Below are 16,390 nucleotides of genomic sequence, written 5' to 3'. Positions count from 1 at the left end.
TGGATCCGCACAAATAGAAGTTCGTATCGGTGTTCACTAACAAATATAGGCACTATGACAACCAATCTACAAGTACGACGAGTCATCTCACAACCGGTTGAAGAAGAAACTTATAGTTGTAATGGTGGGTTAGTTACGCTATTCGAAGCCATGGATTCGTATTTCCGTCGTGATCACGATAGAGTTACGGAGTCTTTTGAAAAAAGCCGAAGTAAATAACACACCAAATGGTTAGACAATAAGTGGCTAAGGGGAATTACACATCAAGTTTCGCACCGCGCTATTGGTAAGATAATGTATGAAGTACAACATTATGAATTTGGGGATTATGAAGAAGAGTGTGTTTGTCCAAACATGACAAGTTTGGGACTCCCATGTCGGCATGTTATAGCCACATACCAAGACAAAGTGATCCCGATTCAAGATGTTGATCCCTTTTGGAAACAATTATCATTCCGTGAAACAATTTTTGATCAACAATTTGGAGGAACGTTTGCCGATACCGAGATTGGTCAGGCTCTAGCCGAGAAATATGCTACACTAAGCCAAGGCCAAAGGAAAATATGGTTGAGCCTCACCTCCAAGAGAGTTTCTACTCCTCTTTAAGCCTCTTTCGTCCGTGACCAACCCCTCATACATTTCTGCCATGTTTGGATTATGCATGTTCCTTATTTGGTCTTGCAAGATCTTTTGTTCACGAGCTTTAAGCACACCATTACGACGGATGCATGAAGTCATGCTATTTGCCAAAGCTTGTCCTCGCTCTTTCTATTCACATATCAAAAAGAGTGTTAAGAGATTATTTCATAATAATCATTAATCTTAAAATCCAAAGTCATGAGGATAAAAAAATTATGTACCGACATGAAATATAGCTTCTTCCAAGTCAAACCAAATAGACCTTTTTTCTCTTTAGTCTCGTCGACCGCCTTCCTTTGGGACATAGCCTCTTGAATATATGGTTGGGCCTCCGGATCATTATTGATCACATATGGGTGACCAAAATGAGAATACCAACCCATGTAATCAGCAGTGGCTTCTTTCGTGTTGTTATAAGGAATTGCCTCTCCCACTGCGAATTGGTATCTTTCTTCATGGCGGTTGTTCCAAGCATCAACCGTTGGAGTTGGCATGTAGTTGAGCACAATGGTGGGGCCTTTTGTCTCGGATCCTTGCTTGGATAATTTGAAGTTTTCCTCTACAACCCTTTGTTGAATATGAGCAATTTGGCGTAGAGTTCGACGAGGATTGGTTATAACGTAACCTTTGGGATGATACAATGGTCCATTGTAACCTGCGGTCTCTGTGAACCTAGGAACATCAACTCCGTTTTCAATCCTCAAATAAGGGTCAAAGATAACATCTTCAACAGTGAAAGCATCTATTTTCTCCCTCATTTGAATGAGCTTCTCCTCTTTGTTCCTTAGTTGTCTGCCAGTGAACTTGAACTTCTTTCCCGTAGGGCCATAATCATGTTCTTCCCACTCAGTAGGAGGTCTCAGGCTCGGAAAGTGGTCATATACCCATGCCTAAAAAATAATTTAATTATAAACAATTGACACATGACTAAAAATATAAAAAACAAAGAAAAATGTAACCAAACTTACCATTAGAAGCGCAACATTCCCGGCAATTTCAGTAGCTCCAACCCTAGAGGCCTTTCTTAGGCTGTCAAGTAAATATGCAAGGGTTGCAGTGTCCCACGAATAGTTTTTGATGTTGTCCAAATTCTTCAACAGTTGTAGGTAATGAACATTGACCCTATTTCCCGAGTTATCGGGAAAGAATACGGTCCCAAGAGAATACAACAAATACGTTGTGGTTGTACGCCTAACTGTTGTTTCATCCATCACCTGACCTTCCCTTTCCTTTGCTGCTGTTCCTTCAAACTTGGTCCTCAGATTCTTCAACAATAGCTTTTTGATGATTTTTGGTTTATGTGGTTCAACAGGGTCATAACCACCAGCCAACTGAAACTCCATCTCAATTTCATCTTTCTCCCACCCAAGTGTTTCTTGAACAAGGATATAAAGGTCAGTCCAAGACATGTTGTTGTCGAAACCTTCAAACACAGATTGTCCTTCAACTTCAAGGTCAGTAATTTGCTTCACATCGTCCGGTGTTATTGTCATCTCTCCAAATGGAAGATGAAACGTATCGGTTTCAAGCCAATATCGTTCCCTGAAGGCATAGACCACAACACTATCATAATCCGATTGAAGGTGAAGAATTCCAGGTCCTAGTCTTGTACTAGCCACTAGATTGCGAACCAAAGCACATTCTTGACTTAATGGCCAATGTTTACCCCTTTGACGCTTGAGCAATTTAATGCATCTTGCGTGGTCCTAAGAAAACAAATATACAAAAATATAAGCATATTATGGTGAACTGAAATAAACAAACAAAATGTATCAAAATAATGAATGTTTTAATAAAAGTAACAAAATACATACCCTTATCTGACAGACTTTTGCGGACCAGGAACCGGTATAACTAAATAAGATTGAAGACTTATCTGGGGCCTCGCCCCAAGGTCTTTTATTCTTCTTCGGTGGAAATAACAAATCTTTTCCTTTAGGAATATGCATCCCTTCCGGTGCGGGCTCCTTTCTCGTCTTCTTTTCTTTCTTTTGCCTTGGAGGTGCAGCTACAACTACCTCTTTTCCCTTGGTATTTTCTACCTCTTCATCATTTTCTACCTCTTCATTATTTTCTTCCTCTTCCTTTTCTTCATCATTTTCTTCATCTTCCTTTTCTTCATCATTTTCTTCATCGACCTCCTTTTCATCATTTTCTTTATCTTCCTCCTCTTCATCATTTGCTTCCTCTTCTTCCCCTCCATCATCGTCGGTTCCTTTAAATCCTTCTTCATCTTAATCATTATTAGTTTCTTTCTCCACAATTTCATTTTCGTTGCCTTCACGGTCAGTTTCGACTCCGACCTCTTCTTGATCATTATGTTCCACTCCTTCTAGCTCAACTCCAGATTCAGCCAAAGGTTTTTCCCTCAACTTAATTTCAAACCTATTCTTCTTCTTCTTCTTCTTCTTCTTCTCATTCTTGTGGATGCCTCTATTATCTACACCTAAATGCTTGTCACCGCGAGGGGTAGGCGTATGATCAATCAGGGTTAAGTCATTTCCTCTCTTTTTCTTCACCCTATCAGGATTCCTACACAAGCATTACAATTGATTGATTTACTAATTGTAGAACAAATAATATAGAAAACAAAACACTCAAAAAAATGGTGATTAGGTTTAATTACGATTCGTAATAAGACATAAATTACAAACCGCAAAAAATTACGGTTCGTAAATAAGGAATCGAGATCAACCGTAACAAAACCACGGTTGGTAATTCAGCTATAGTTACCAACCGTACTCACTACTTCAAAAAATCCTAACATACAAAAAGATGTACGGTTGGTAACTTTCATTAAGTTACAAACCGAAACTCAAGTACGGTTCGTAAGTGAGATGCAAATATGAACCTTACAAAGTATTTGAAACATACAGAAGAATGTACGGTTCGTAACTAATGTTTCGTTACCAACCGAACATTAACAAATTTCTCAAAAAAAAATAAAGTACGGTCCGTATTTGGGTAGTTACCAACCGTAAGTTCTTCAAATTATGCAGGTACGGTTGGTATCTGGGTTATTTGCAACCGTAACTCACATGCAAAAATCATTTTCCAGTTTCAATTTCGATCCAAAACCCTAATTTTTCATACAAAACTAACTTAAATCAAACAATAGACTAAACCCTAACTGGGTTTTTCGAAACATACCTCAAATAAGTCATTGTGCTTGATTTTGACGGTTGAGGAGTTTCAAATTGATGTTCTTGACCTTATGGAGGATTTGGTTCATTAGAACGGCTACAATCTTCGTCAACCTTCTTCTTCGGCATCTCTAATATAGTTTCAAATCAACGATTATCAATTTTTCAACTCGCCGATTAATCGAAGAGGACGATGAAAAATCAGTTTTAATGGCGGTGGAGAGGAGGAGAAAGAGAAGATGAAGGAAAGTTGAAAAAAAACTGTTTTGATTTTCAGTTTCAATTGGGTTAATAATGGGAAGGACAATTCAATCTTTTCAACCACAAAAACAAGTGTAAATTAGTCCATTTGAGGTGAAAAGGGTAATCTAGTCAATTAACACTCCCCTATAGGACACCCCCTAACCAATAATAGGGATATTTCTATCACCCTTGCCGCCCCTCCAATGGAACCACCCGCCCCTTTAACAGGATTGTTGAAGAAAGCAGAGCCACTTGTCGCTGTCCCTACTCTCGGGCTATCCGACCCTTCTCTATGCTTAAGAGCGCTTTTTTTCTTGCGATTTGATAATGCCTGGTAATTTAGTGATTGAAATTACTTTAATGTTGTGCAACTTATTTAATTCCCATGTTAATAACCTTTTTTCACAAACAATACCATGTGGTTCCTTCTCATTTTATCAAGAATACAAAACAGAGCGCTTGGCTAAGTTAGGCTAAATAAAGAGCCGCCGAGATTTGTCTAGGAGGGATAAATCTACGGCCGTAGTTTTTTCAAATAACCATTATAAATACTTTATTCATTAGTGTCCTATTAATTACTCATGATGAATGATTAATTAATTTTTTATGATAAATGTTCATTTAATCAATCTAATAAATACATATTTTTATTAATAAATAAGTTTATTAAAAACTACATATATATATATATTGATCGGTAAAGAATTTGGTGCTGGCGAGTTTCGAACTCAGTACCTGGTATCATCACCCAATGACTTTGCCGTTGTATTACAATGATCCCGGTTAAAAATTATATTAATAATTTTAATGGTGGTAGTGAAAGAAGCAGTGGGTGGTGGAAACAGTGGCAGGTATTTGTTAGTGGTGGAGGTGTTAACATTGCTGGTGGTGGAAAAAATAGTGTGTGTGGCTGGTTTTTACGTACGGTGGTGGATGTTACTGAACAGTAGTAGACAATAATAGTTTTGTGTCTTTACAAAATGGGCAACATTTTATTATGATAGATGTAGTTGGCTGTTTTTAGCACAACTGGTAAGTACAAAACACAAGAGGATACTAAATCATATAAGACAATATGATCATGACAGTTGGATCACCCAAATGGGATCCCAGCTATTTATAGTACCCGATCGAATAAATCACGGTTTTTAGTATTAAAATAAAATTTATTACATTTCCAGAATACAAAACAAAGTTTGGACAAGTTAGGCTAGATAAAGAACGATCAAATTTATACTTGCAGAACATAAATCTACCGTCATTTAATAATAAGTGTTCAGTCAAAATTTCACCATAAATGTTTCTTTAATTAATCAAATGAATATATTTTTGTTGATACATAATAAATTATTTGATATTAACCATATCAGTAAACATTAATGGTGGTTGTGATGGCGGGAAGTGGTGGGGATAATGGTGGTCGGTATTAGTGAGACTGGTGGAGTGGTGACGATAATGTGGTGTTGGAAGAAGTATTAGCAGTAGGGTGAGAAAAGGTGTCCTGAGATAGGTAAATTATTTAGTCACCCTTGGTTAATTTTTCTTTGTTTTGTTTTAATTTGATTTTAGTTTTCAAATTACTTTTTTTTTAAATTAAAACAATTTAAAAGGCCAGATTTTTCCAAAAAAAGAAGATGTTGTGATTTTAAGGTTTGCCGGGTAGGGGGCAGGAAGAAAAATGAAACCTATAAAAAAATTGACCAAATACAAGGCTACGCGCGAATTAATTGTAGTCGATTCAGTTTCTCACATCTCTCTTTATTCCCCTTTTTTGTCATGGCTTCTGTTTCTGTCATTATTTCTCCCCTACTTCATGGGATTATGCAAGGCTACGCGTGAATTAATTGTAATCGATTCAGTTTCTCACATCTCTCTTGATTCCCCTTTTTTGTCATGATTTTTTTTTTGTCATTTCTCCCCAACTTCGTGTAGTTATGCATGCTTGAGAAATAGTTCATGATAATAGGTAAAGAGACAAGAAAAGAAATGGATCAAGAATTAAATATTATTATAAATTTTAGGAAAATGAATAAACACAAATCTATGTATATTGGGAACCCAACAATTTATATCAAAGAGAAAAATCAAACTCTAATGCTAACAGATTTTGCAATTGATTTTAAAGTAAATTTAGGTGTTTTTAGTTTTGTTACAAGTTTGGTGAATGACCTTTGATGATATTTTTTTGAAGTAGTGAACGAAATAATGTTCTACTGCCCATAGGATTTGCTCTAACGATTAACTATGTTTGTCCCAAAGAGTTGTATGACTTGCATACACAATATTAAAAGATTCGAAGACAAGAACATGTTTATTAACCAACTCCTCAAAACATTTAGACCTGGATCGATTGGTTCGATTCTTCTCAGACAATTACGACATGTATGAATTGATGGATACATCTGAAACACATATCCTTTCCCGTGCCGTTACGGCACGGGTTGAGACCTAGTATTCTATAAAAAAAGCAGTTCCTCTTAAAGTTTGCTTGTAACTTGTAACACATGCTGTACCGCGGTGCCAAAATTCGATCCTTCATATTGAATATATCATTACAGGGCTGGAAAGCACATACACGAGACACAAACACGACACAATGCACATGGACCTGCAAATTTCAAAATCATCAGGACGCGGACACACACATATATATACTAATTAAATAATTTTTATATACGAAGATCATAGTGTTATAATACATCAAATACATTAGTCACACAAATACATTTAAAAACTCAATTTTATGTTGTTAAGTTATCCCACAATTAGAAATATCAACTATTGTATTAATTTCCTAACATACTGGATTACCCAACTAGTAAAATGGAGTACATATTTCTACACTCGCATCGTATCGGTATCCAATGCCCGTTCTGTATCAATACATGTCTGATGCGGATACGGCGTCAATACTGGCATGTCGGTATTTCACAGTAATAGGGGGCCTCACGGCTGGGAGAAGAATGAATAACTTGGATGACCAAGATTTTCAATAGTATCTTCCAGACAAACCGGATACCGGATGAATGACGAAGAAGCGTCATTGTACCAATTTATAAGAGCAAAGGGGATATCCAAAGGTATACTAACTACAGGGGTATCAAACTAATGAGTCACACAATGAAGTTGTGGGAACGTATAATCGACCGTCGACTTCGTGGGTAAACCTGTGTCACGAAGAATCAGTTTGGTTTTATGCCCGGAAGATCGACTATGGAAGCGATCTTCCTGGTTAGACAACTAATGGAGTGCTACATGGAGCAAATGCGGGAATTTCACATGGTATTCATCGACCTGGAGAAAGCCTAAGACAAAGTCCCGCGGGAAGTGATGTGGTGAGCACTCGAACAGAAGAGGGTATCTCCGAAGTATATAACCTTAATCAAGGATATGTACGAGGGAGCTGTCACTGTTTTTCGGACGTGTGATGGAGTCTCGGACGATTTAGTCATCAACATTGGGCTACACCAGGGATCAACCTTGTGTCCTTATTTATTTGGGCTAGTAATAGATCAAGTAACGAGGGACATACATGGGGAGATACCTTGGTGTATGCTTTTCGCAGACGATGTGGCGCTAATTGGGAAACCAAAAGAGAGGTAGAGGAGAAACTTGAGTGGTGGAGGCACACCCTAGAATCGAAGGGCTTCAGACTCAGTAGGTCCAAGATGGAATATCTGAGGTGCGATTTCGACGACACAAGGCCTGATGATGGGGACGTCCTGCTTGACGGGCAGATAGTTCTAAGGAATGAATCATTCCGTTATCTAGGATCTATGATCCAAAATGATGGTGATATCGGTGAAGTCATTCGACATAGAAACCAAGCAGGATGGGCGAAATGGAGAATGACGTCAGGAGTCCTCTGTTATCGTAAGGTCTCAGCTAAATAGAAAGGAAGGTTATATAAAAACGGCGACACGACCAACGATGCTGTATGGATCGGAATTCTAGGCGGCTAAAAACCCATACATAAGAGCACTGCATGCAACTGAGATGCGGATGCTGAGGTGGGCCTGTGGACATAGAGGCTCGACAAAATCAGAAATGAATTTATCCACAACAAACTTGGGGTAGCACCAATCGAGAATGTACTCGCCCAACATCGACTTAGTTGGTTCGGGCATCTCCAGCGAAGACCACTCGATGCTCCGATTCGCTTAGGACGCATCTTGCGCCAGGAAGGAAGGATGAAACGTAGAGGCCGATCGAAACTGACGTGAGATGAATTGATTAAACTGGACCCGAGCCGGAAGAACCTATAGAAAGAGCTGGCGCTTGACAGGAATGCATGGAGAGCAACAATCCATGTGACCGAGACATGTACACGAGGTACGTAAACTGACCCTCCTATTTTTAAATGTCTCTTTTGTAGGACCAGGTAGAACCAAGTGGCTGGTCAAAAGGGGCCACAACCGACGGAACTTACAGAAAGAGCTGGCATCCGACTGAAGTGCGCGGAGAGCAAGCGAGGTATGTGCACAAGGTACGTGAACTGACCCTCTAACTCGCGACTTTCCTTTCTCTATTTTGGATTATACGACCCGTAAACTTATCAACATGGCAGAATTGTGAAGGGGGGCTCCCCATGTAGCTCTGCAGCTAGCAGGATCGTGAAGGGGGAATCCCCCCGTAGCCCTGCGGCAGGGACATGGTGTGAGCAAATACGTTACTTTGATGGTCGCGAATGCGTAAACCCACTGAAGTAGTGACTACTTCACCCTCTGTGCCAAAAATGAACAAGGCACTGATTGTGCCAAGGACTGTCCTGCCTTATGGTGGGTTGTGTTTAGGCAGGCAAGCCGGCGTAAATTTTTTTGCCACACTTTTACGAGACGATTCTTCACAAGATAGTCTCTAGTCCTACCCAGGACTTGTTCCTGGACAAAAGGACTTCTGGTTTCTGTTTCTCAGGGGGCCTCACGGCTAGGAATGAAATTTGTAAATTGGTCTTTCTGACTCCGGCGATTTTACCCGAGCAATTTTTTTGGCTCGTTTTAAATTGCAATAGTACTGACCGACCTTAGGCCTTTTTCACTGTAAATACTCTTCATGTAAACCTAAAACCCTAAACCCAGAGAATGATTCTCTTTGTCAGAAGGCTAATCTCCATATTGATTAACCCTCCACTTCGTCTGCACAATAATACCACCCACTTCTTCTCAGTTTCCCCTTCCATTGCAATCGCACCTGGCAGAAGTTATGCTTCGTGTCATAAAACCCAAAGCAAAATTCTAGTGCCTGATCAGTGCAAGACCCGGCAAATAGAAAAACTTGATGATGCATTAGGCCACTTTGATTATATGATTTCTTTGAACCCATTTCCATCAATTGAAGCATTCAATAATCTATTAACTTCAATCTCTAAACTAAGATGTTATACCTCAGTGTTTCCATTGTATCAGAGGATGAGATTGATTGGAATCGAACCTAATATCTTTACATATAACAGTTTGATTAACTGTTGTTGTCAGTTAAGGCAAGTTGATTATGGGTTCTGTTTGTTTAGCGAAATTTTGAAGAGGGGTTATCATCCTACTGTTGTAACTTTCACTTCTTTGATTAAAGGGCTATGTCTGCAAGGAAACATCCGACCTGCGGTTCATCTGTTTGAGATAATGACTGTTAGTGGAGTTCGACCTAATGTTGTTACGTACGGTGTGATCATAGATACTCTATGCAAAAATGGGTTAGTGGATGAAGCTGTAAATATGTTTGACCAAATGATCAATGTTCGGAAAATTGTCCCGAATGTTGTTGTTTATAGTTCTTTGATTAGTGGGTTATGTAAATCAGATAGGTTAACTGAGGCTATAGAACTTTTTCATAACATGTCTGCTCGAGGAATTCCTGCAAATGCAATCACTTATGGTTCTCTAATTCATGGTTTTAGCCAATGTGGACAGTGGAAGGAAGCGCAGAGATATTTTGATGAAATGGTGGACAAAGGGATATCACCCACAGTAGTTGTATATAATATGCAAATAGATTCTCTGTCCAAAGAGGGGAAGATCGGAAAAGCTGGGGAGTTGTTTGAGGAAATGATGAAGTTAGGCAAGGAACCTGATGTAGTTACTTATAACTCGATGATAGATGGATACTGCAAGAACTCTAGGTTGGATGATGCTTTGCAGCTGTACAAGAAAATGAAGCGAAAGGGTCTAAAGCTAGCAAATGTTACATACAGTACACTTGTTTCCGGACTATGTCGTGCTGGAAGAGTTACAACCGCACGAAGCCTATTAATCGAGATGCAAACAATTGGTGTATCTCCAGACATAGTTACATATGGTGCCATGTTAGATGGACTTTTCAAGAATGGACACATTGATGAGGCGATAGAATTGTTTCAGTCTATGGAAGGTAAGGGGTTTAAAATTGACATTCAGATTTATAGTTTAGTTATTGCTGGGTTGTGCAATGCCAAAAACTTCGAGTATGCAAGGAATATATTTTACGGAATCACACATAAAGGATTAGTTCCCAATGTCGTAACATATACCATAATGATCAATGGCATGTGCAAAGAAGGCATGTTTGTTGAGGCCGAGAGATTGATGTTTGAAATGGAAAAGAATGGTTGCATTCCAAATGTTATCACATACGATACCATTATCAAGGGCCTTCTTAAAGGAGGAGATATTAAGAAAGCTAGGAAGTTTCTTCAAAGAATGCGCGATAGCAGCTCCCACTCAGCAACGCCACCATCTGCATGTTAACTAATGCCCTAACTGTGGATCAACTTAAAAACTTTGGATCTTTTCGATAGCTGGTCAGAGGTAGGTCCAATCCCTGGTTGTATATTTCTGTTACTTGCCCCAAAAGGACGTTGTTTCTTGATTCTGTTGTTATTTTCAGTGGCCATGCAGATGATGCTCTTTTCTTGTTTGAGCTATTGGAGTCGGTGGTTTTGGAGATTGGGTTGGGAACTTCTACTCAAGTAACAACAGCTACTTCAAATATTAATCATTATGCTTGAAGGTTTCTCATATCCAGACACACTTCAATATGAAGGGGTGACAGCATGAGTGAGGTACTAAGAGCAAGGAACCATCACAAAGTACAGATATATGTAGGCATATGCATGGGTTCCAAATACGATGAAGAGGAAGCTTTTTGTCTTGAGTTAAGAGGAAGACTTTAAAGCATGTGTTCTCACCTACAGACTGGTCATCATCGTGGCACCGAATTTGCAGTTATGGGAAGGACACTCAATTCCCCAGGTTTGTTTCATAACCTGTTGACTGCTTAAGCTTTCTTTGAGTAGTAGCTTGCACCTTATAGTAGAATTCTAACTCTTAAATGAATGGCTTGTGCTTTTATACAGTTGATTTTGCAAGCACGTCTACATCTTGTACTGGGGGAATGTGTTGGATAGTTGAAAAATTGAGGAACTTTGGTCTTGGCATTTCATACACCCCGGCAAAAAATAACAACAGTCAATTTCACGGTGCATCTTGTTGACACCATTAATGGGCTCAGTAACACACTCTTGAAGTGTGGTTCTATCAACCAGCACAATAGGTCATTTTCACTGGCTAGAAAATATATGGGTGAAGGCCCAGTTGAAGATTCCACATATCAGATGAATGGACTGTACGTGGTTACGTCAATCAGTCTTGACGAACTATTGTAATTTTTTGGTTGCAGGCATTTCTTCTTCCCATCATCCATCTCTGGCTTAAATAATTGTGTTTTAATCTCCTATAATAGGTTTTTGAGACCTTCAAAATTTTGCTTAATATTTCTTTATCTATTCTCAGGAGACTAGTGGGCCCTAGTAACTATTGGAGATGTTGAGAAAGCTGCCAAGTTTCTTACCAAAATGTGCTAAAGAAACGTTCACCAGACTAGTAACAGTTAAAATCGCTCAACAAATAATAGACAGAGTTGCAGGTAAAGTAAACACTGAACAATTCTCAATTTTCAAACAGTTAGTAATTACAAAGGTGCTATGCACTTATGCTTGCATCCTTCAGCAGCAGGAAATTAAAAGTCTTGCTTTGTAAGGCAATACATAGAGATCTTTTACTCACATTTTGCATGGGGTCTATGAATATCTGCACAAGATTATCAACTGTAGAGAGGATGGGTTGTATAAATTAACACCTCCTTTTTACTTGTTTCAGGGGAAGTGCTCCCTCCAGCAAAGCTTGACCTTACACATAAGTTTTGGAGGAACGCAGAATCTCATCCTTGAGCCTTAGGCTTAGTCCTATGGGCTAGATATCTAGTTGTTAGATTGGTCATCCACGTCAGATTGGACAACCTCCCGAATCCTATGGTATGTCTAATCTAGCAGAGAAACGCTGAATAGAACAACGCTGGGCGCTGAATGATTCAGCGTCAACACATTTCCACTTTTCACCTCGTGAAAAAGCTTGTCGGAGTTTATAAAAAATGTTTACAAAAAATGTTTACGTGTCTGACCAATTTATGATTCTGTTCATCAAAAGTCTACGTGCCCTATCTTTAATTTATGGATTCTGTTCATCACGTCATGAAAAAGCAATATGCATCAGTTAGTTTATTAATTTATGGGACCAAAGTCCACGTCTCCGAACAGTTCGGCGTTCACATCACTTTTTCAACGCTGAATGATTCAGCGTTTCAATCTCGCTGATAGTTGAACTGCGAGCAGTTGTTAGGACAGACAATTATCAACTAGCAGTGTAAAAAATTTTCCCACCCTTTTTTTTATGATTTGCAACACTTTTTTGGCCAATCTAGCAGTTCAATCTAGCCCATAGGGTTAGCCTTATATAATCCAACTGGGTTGTGTCAAACCATTTCGGTTATTTGATTGTAGTGTAGTAGAGAATTGCGATTGTTATTAATTTTACAGATTTTACTATAAGAATATCTCAATCTAGTCTTAACTGTAAATTTGCGGGTAGGGATGTCACCAGCTAAACCGATTAGCAGGGAGGTTGGCAAGGTTTGCACCTTCATTATGTGTAATTTTCCTGTAACGCAAGTCGTAATTTTCTTTGGAAATGTACAAATATGGTAGATAGCCCCAAGGGCCAAAATCAAACTGAAATATCAGAACCAGAGAAAATGGCGACCCTTCCGATTGAGGAGCGGCAGCAATGACTGGCCCTACATATCAAATATGCTTAAATATGAATCATTTTTCGGGAACCATGGGTTTTTTGAGGGGACCATGATTTGATTAGGACACCTTCCTTATAATTATAAGGGGTGTCCTAAAAGGTGGAGATGACTAGTTTACCCTTTTACCTATTAAAATTATAACTAATCTACAACTTCTTCTTCCTCTATTCTATAATTTTTCTTCTTCTCTTCTTCATCAATATATGATCATCTAAACCTGATCGTATACAAATCTAATCAAAATCATCAAATTTTCATCGTCGTCGATTCATTGAGTTTTCATCGTCGATTAATCAATCTTTGATAAACAAACCTATCCATAAATATTTTCCCACAAACCCATTACTTCTAATTCGTTTTTGATTGAAATTTTGAGCCGTAGTCATCAAAATATGTTGAATTTGGAGGTTACAGTAGTAAGTTCGATTAGGATAATTTTGAAAAAAACCTACAACCGAACTTTTAAAAATGAAGAACACGAAGAACACTTTGGCTAAATTTTTTTTTTGCCTAACCGAACACCTGAGTTCGGTTGAGTCGCAAAAATAATTTCAAAACCGAACTCTTCTCTATATAGCCAAATGTTGAGTTCGGTTTAATCGCAAAAAAAATCCTAACCGAACTTTACTCAGAAAACCTATATAATGAGTTCGGTTAACTCGCAAAAATAATTTCAAAACCGAACTCATCTCTGTATAGGCAAATGTTGAGTTCGGTTTAATCACAACTTTTTTTTTTGCGAACTTACCGAACTCTGTTGTTTAAAGTTCGTTACAACGTGGTCGAGTGGACTGAACCGAACAAACTCTGTAAACTCAAGCATAGTAGTTCGGTTACATTTGATTTTTCATCAGCTAGCCGAACAAACAAAACTCCATTAAAGCTCTGGTTCGGTTTCCCGTGATTTTGGATTTATTAACCGAACTAAATTTGCAGAAAGTTCGGTTACATGTTCTTAATATAATCGCGATTTCGTGGTACATCTGGGTTTACAAGAAGCAAGTTCATAAGTTACCACCTGGTCCTCCAGGGTTTCCTATAGTCGGAAACATCCCATTCATTGAACCGGAGTTACACAAGTACTTTGCCAAATTAACAAACAAATATGGACCCATATTTAAGCTCAAATTAGGCAGCAGGCTTCTCATTGTTTTGGGTTCACCGGAATTAGCAGCGGTTGTCATGAAAGAACTCGACTCCACATTTCCAAACCGGGCTCCTACAGTAGCAGGAAAGACCATCGGCTATAATGGTTCAGACATGGTATTTGCTGACTACGGTCCACACTTGCGCAACGTACGTGCCTTGTGCGTTCGAGAGATTCTGAGTAAAAACGCTCTCGATTCATTCTCAACTCTTCGCCAGCAGGAAGTTAGAAAATGCGTCAGAAGTTTGTACGCGAAGGTTAACACTCCGGTAAACATGAGATTCTGAGTCTAATATGTTTCTCATAATGCTTAATGTGATAACGAACATGATGTGGGGCGGTACATTTAATGATGAAGAGAAGATTAAAATTGGCTTGGAATTTCGGAAACGAGCCGAAGAAGTCTTCGATTATTTAGGGAGAACCAATATTTCTGATTTTCTTTCTGTTCTAGCGAGGTTTGATCTTCAAGGTGTAGAACGACGTCTGAAAGAGCTAATTTCGTGGTTAGACCCATTCTTCGAATCCATGATTGATAAGAGGATGAAACTTGATCAGGATATAAAACTAAATGGAAATCAAGATGGTAAGGAGAACAAAGTCAAGGATTTCTTACAAGTCTTTCAACAACTTCAAGACCAAGGAGATTCCAAAGTTCCTTTTACCTTTACCAACCTCAAGGCCTTGTTCATGGTATTTATTTTCTGTCTTTCCTTTCATGCGTTTCGTCCTCTGCTCTTGTTTTAAAATTTTATTTTATGACTAATAGGATCTAAAATTTTTGGACAGAATTTGGTGGTCGGAGGCACATATACAACAGGAGGGGCAGTAGAATGGGCGATGGTCGAGTTGATAAAAGAACCCAAGATCATGAAAAGAGCCTTAGAAGAGTTGGAAAATGTTCTAGGGAAAAACAACATTGTAGAAGAATCTCATATACCCAATTTACCTTATTTGGGTGCAATCATAAAAGAAACATATCGCTTGCATCCGGAGTACCGCTATTGGTTTCTAGGTGTCCAAGTTCAACGTGTAAAGTGGGAGGTTATGTGATCCCTAAAGGATCTCAAGTTCTTATGAATGCATGGGCAATCCAAAGAGACCCCAAATATTGGGATGATCCATTAGAATTCCATCCAGAGAGGTTCTTGCAAACAACTAGCAAGTTCGATTTTATTGGGACGGATTTCCGATATATTCCATTTGGTTCTGGCAGGAGGAGATGTATAGGTGTTCCTTTAGTGGAAAGGATCGTTCATTATGCATTAGCTTCTTTTTTGCACTCATTTGAATGGAGAATGCCAGAAGGTGCAGAGGTTGATCTTTCAGAGAAATTTGGTATTGTTTTGAAGACAAGTAGCCCGTTAACTGCAATTCCGTTGCCAAGGTTATCTGATCCAAACCTCTATGCCAAGAAAGAGTACTAGATTCTTTCGAGTTTCATAAGTACTAGATGTGTTATTATGTTGTAGAGTTGTAATCCGAAAGTCCACATGCTTCATTTTGAAGCAAAAGTTTATTTTTGATTGAAGCCCATTCTTGTGGAGTTATATGCATCAATAACTTATACTCCGTGGCACCAATTTCTGCAACCATGTCGTGCAGATGCAGGAGATATAAAAATGGGTTGTAAATTTGGTTTATTTGGCTGTATAATAGATATCTCAATCTAGTCTTCAGACTTTACTCAAATTTGTGGATGTCACCAGTGGATCCAATTAGCTTTGCTAAAGACGCTTTTGACTAACAGTAAATAAATAAATAAAATCAAATTTAATTTAATTAGAAACGCTCTACTCCGTCATCTTTTGAATCGGTAGTTTCTATGAATCCTTCTCAAATTCAGTTCATTAACAGTTTAATCAGCAGCTTGTTAACCCTATTTCTCAATTACTTAACAGATTTACAAACCCAATCATCCAAGTTTTCAATATTTTCAAAGTCAAACATCAAAGGATTCTTAGCAACAATAACTATAAATTCATTAACAGAACACTTCTTCTTACATCCAGTTCAGTCCAAGAAAAACATCAGAACACTTATTTCAACTCCAATTGCTAATTTGATACCTAAGTTCAACATCCATAGAACAACTAACCAA

At 38.5% G+C, this 16,390-nt stretch overlaps 1 protein-coding gene and 1 pseudogene across 1 annotated transcript; both read left to right on the top strand.

Annotated features, from left to right (window-relative positions):
• The first annotated feature begins 9,118 nt into the window (after positions 1-9,118).
• LOC113273765 (pentatricopeptide repeat-containing protein At1g62910-like) lies at positions 9,119-11,671 on the top strand. Its single transcript, XM_026523380.1, has 3 exons — positions 9,119-10,804; positions 10,884-11,248; positions 11,353-11,671. Exon 1 carries the CDS (start codon positions 9,329-9,331, stop codon positions 10,742-10,744), a length of 1,416 nt encoding a protein of 471 aa, XP_026379165.1. The 5' UTR covers positions 9,119-9,328; the 3' UTR covers positions 10,745-10,804; positions 10,884-11,248; positions 11,353-11,671.
• Positions 11,672-12,924: 1,253 nt separating this feature from the next.
• LOC113272396 lies at positions 12,925-15,716 on the top strand (annotated as a pseudogene).
• Positions 15,717-16,390: the final 674 nt, after the last annotated feature.

Source organism: Papaver somniferum, chromosome 4 (genome assembly GCF_003573695.1).
Source record: "Papaver somniferum cultivar HN1 chromosome 4, ASM357369v1, whole genome shotgun sequence".
Lineage (NCBI taxonomy): Eukaryota > Viridiplantae > Streptophyta > Magnoliopsida > Ranunculales > Papaveraceae > Papaver > Papaver somniferum.
Note: the sequence above shows the minus strand (reverse complement) of the source record. Positions and strands in the feature narration are given on the sequence as shown.

Bases quoted from the DNA above. Each gene is read 5' to 3' on its own strand.
- LOC113273765 (XM_026523380.1), top strand. From the start codon at position 9,329: ATGATTTCTTTGAACCCATTTCCATCAATTGAAGCATTCAATAATCTA.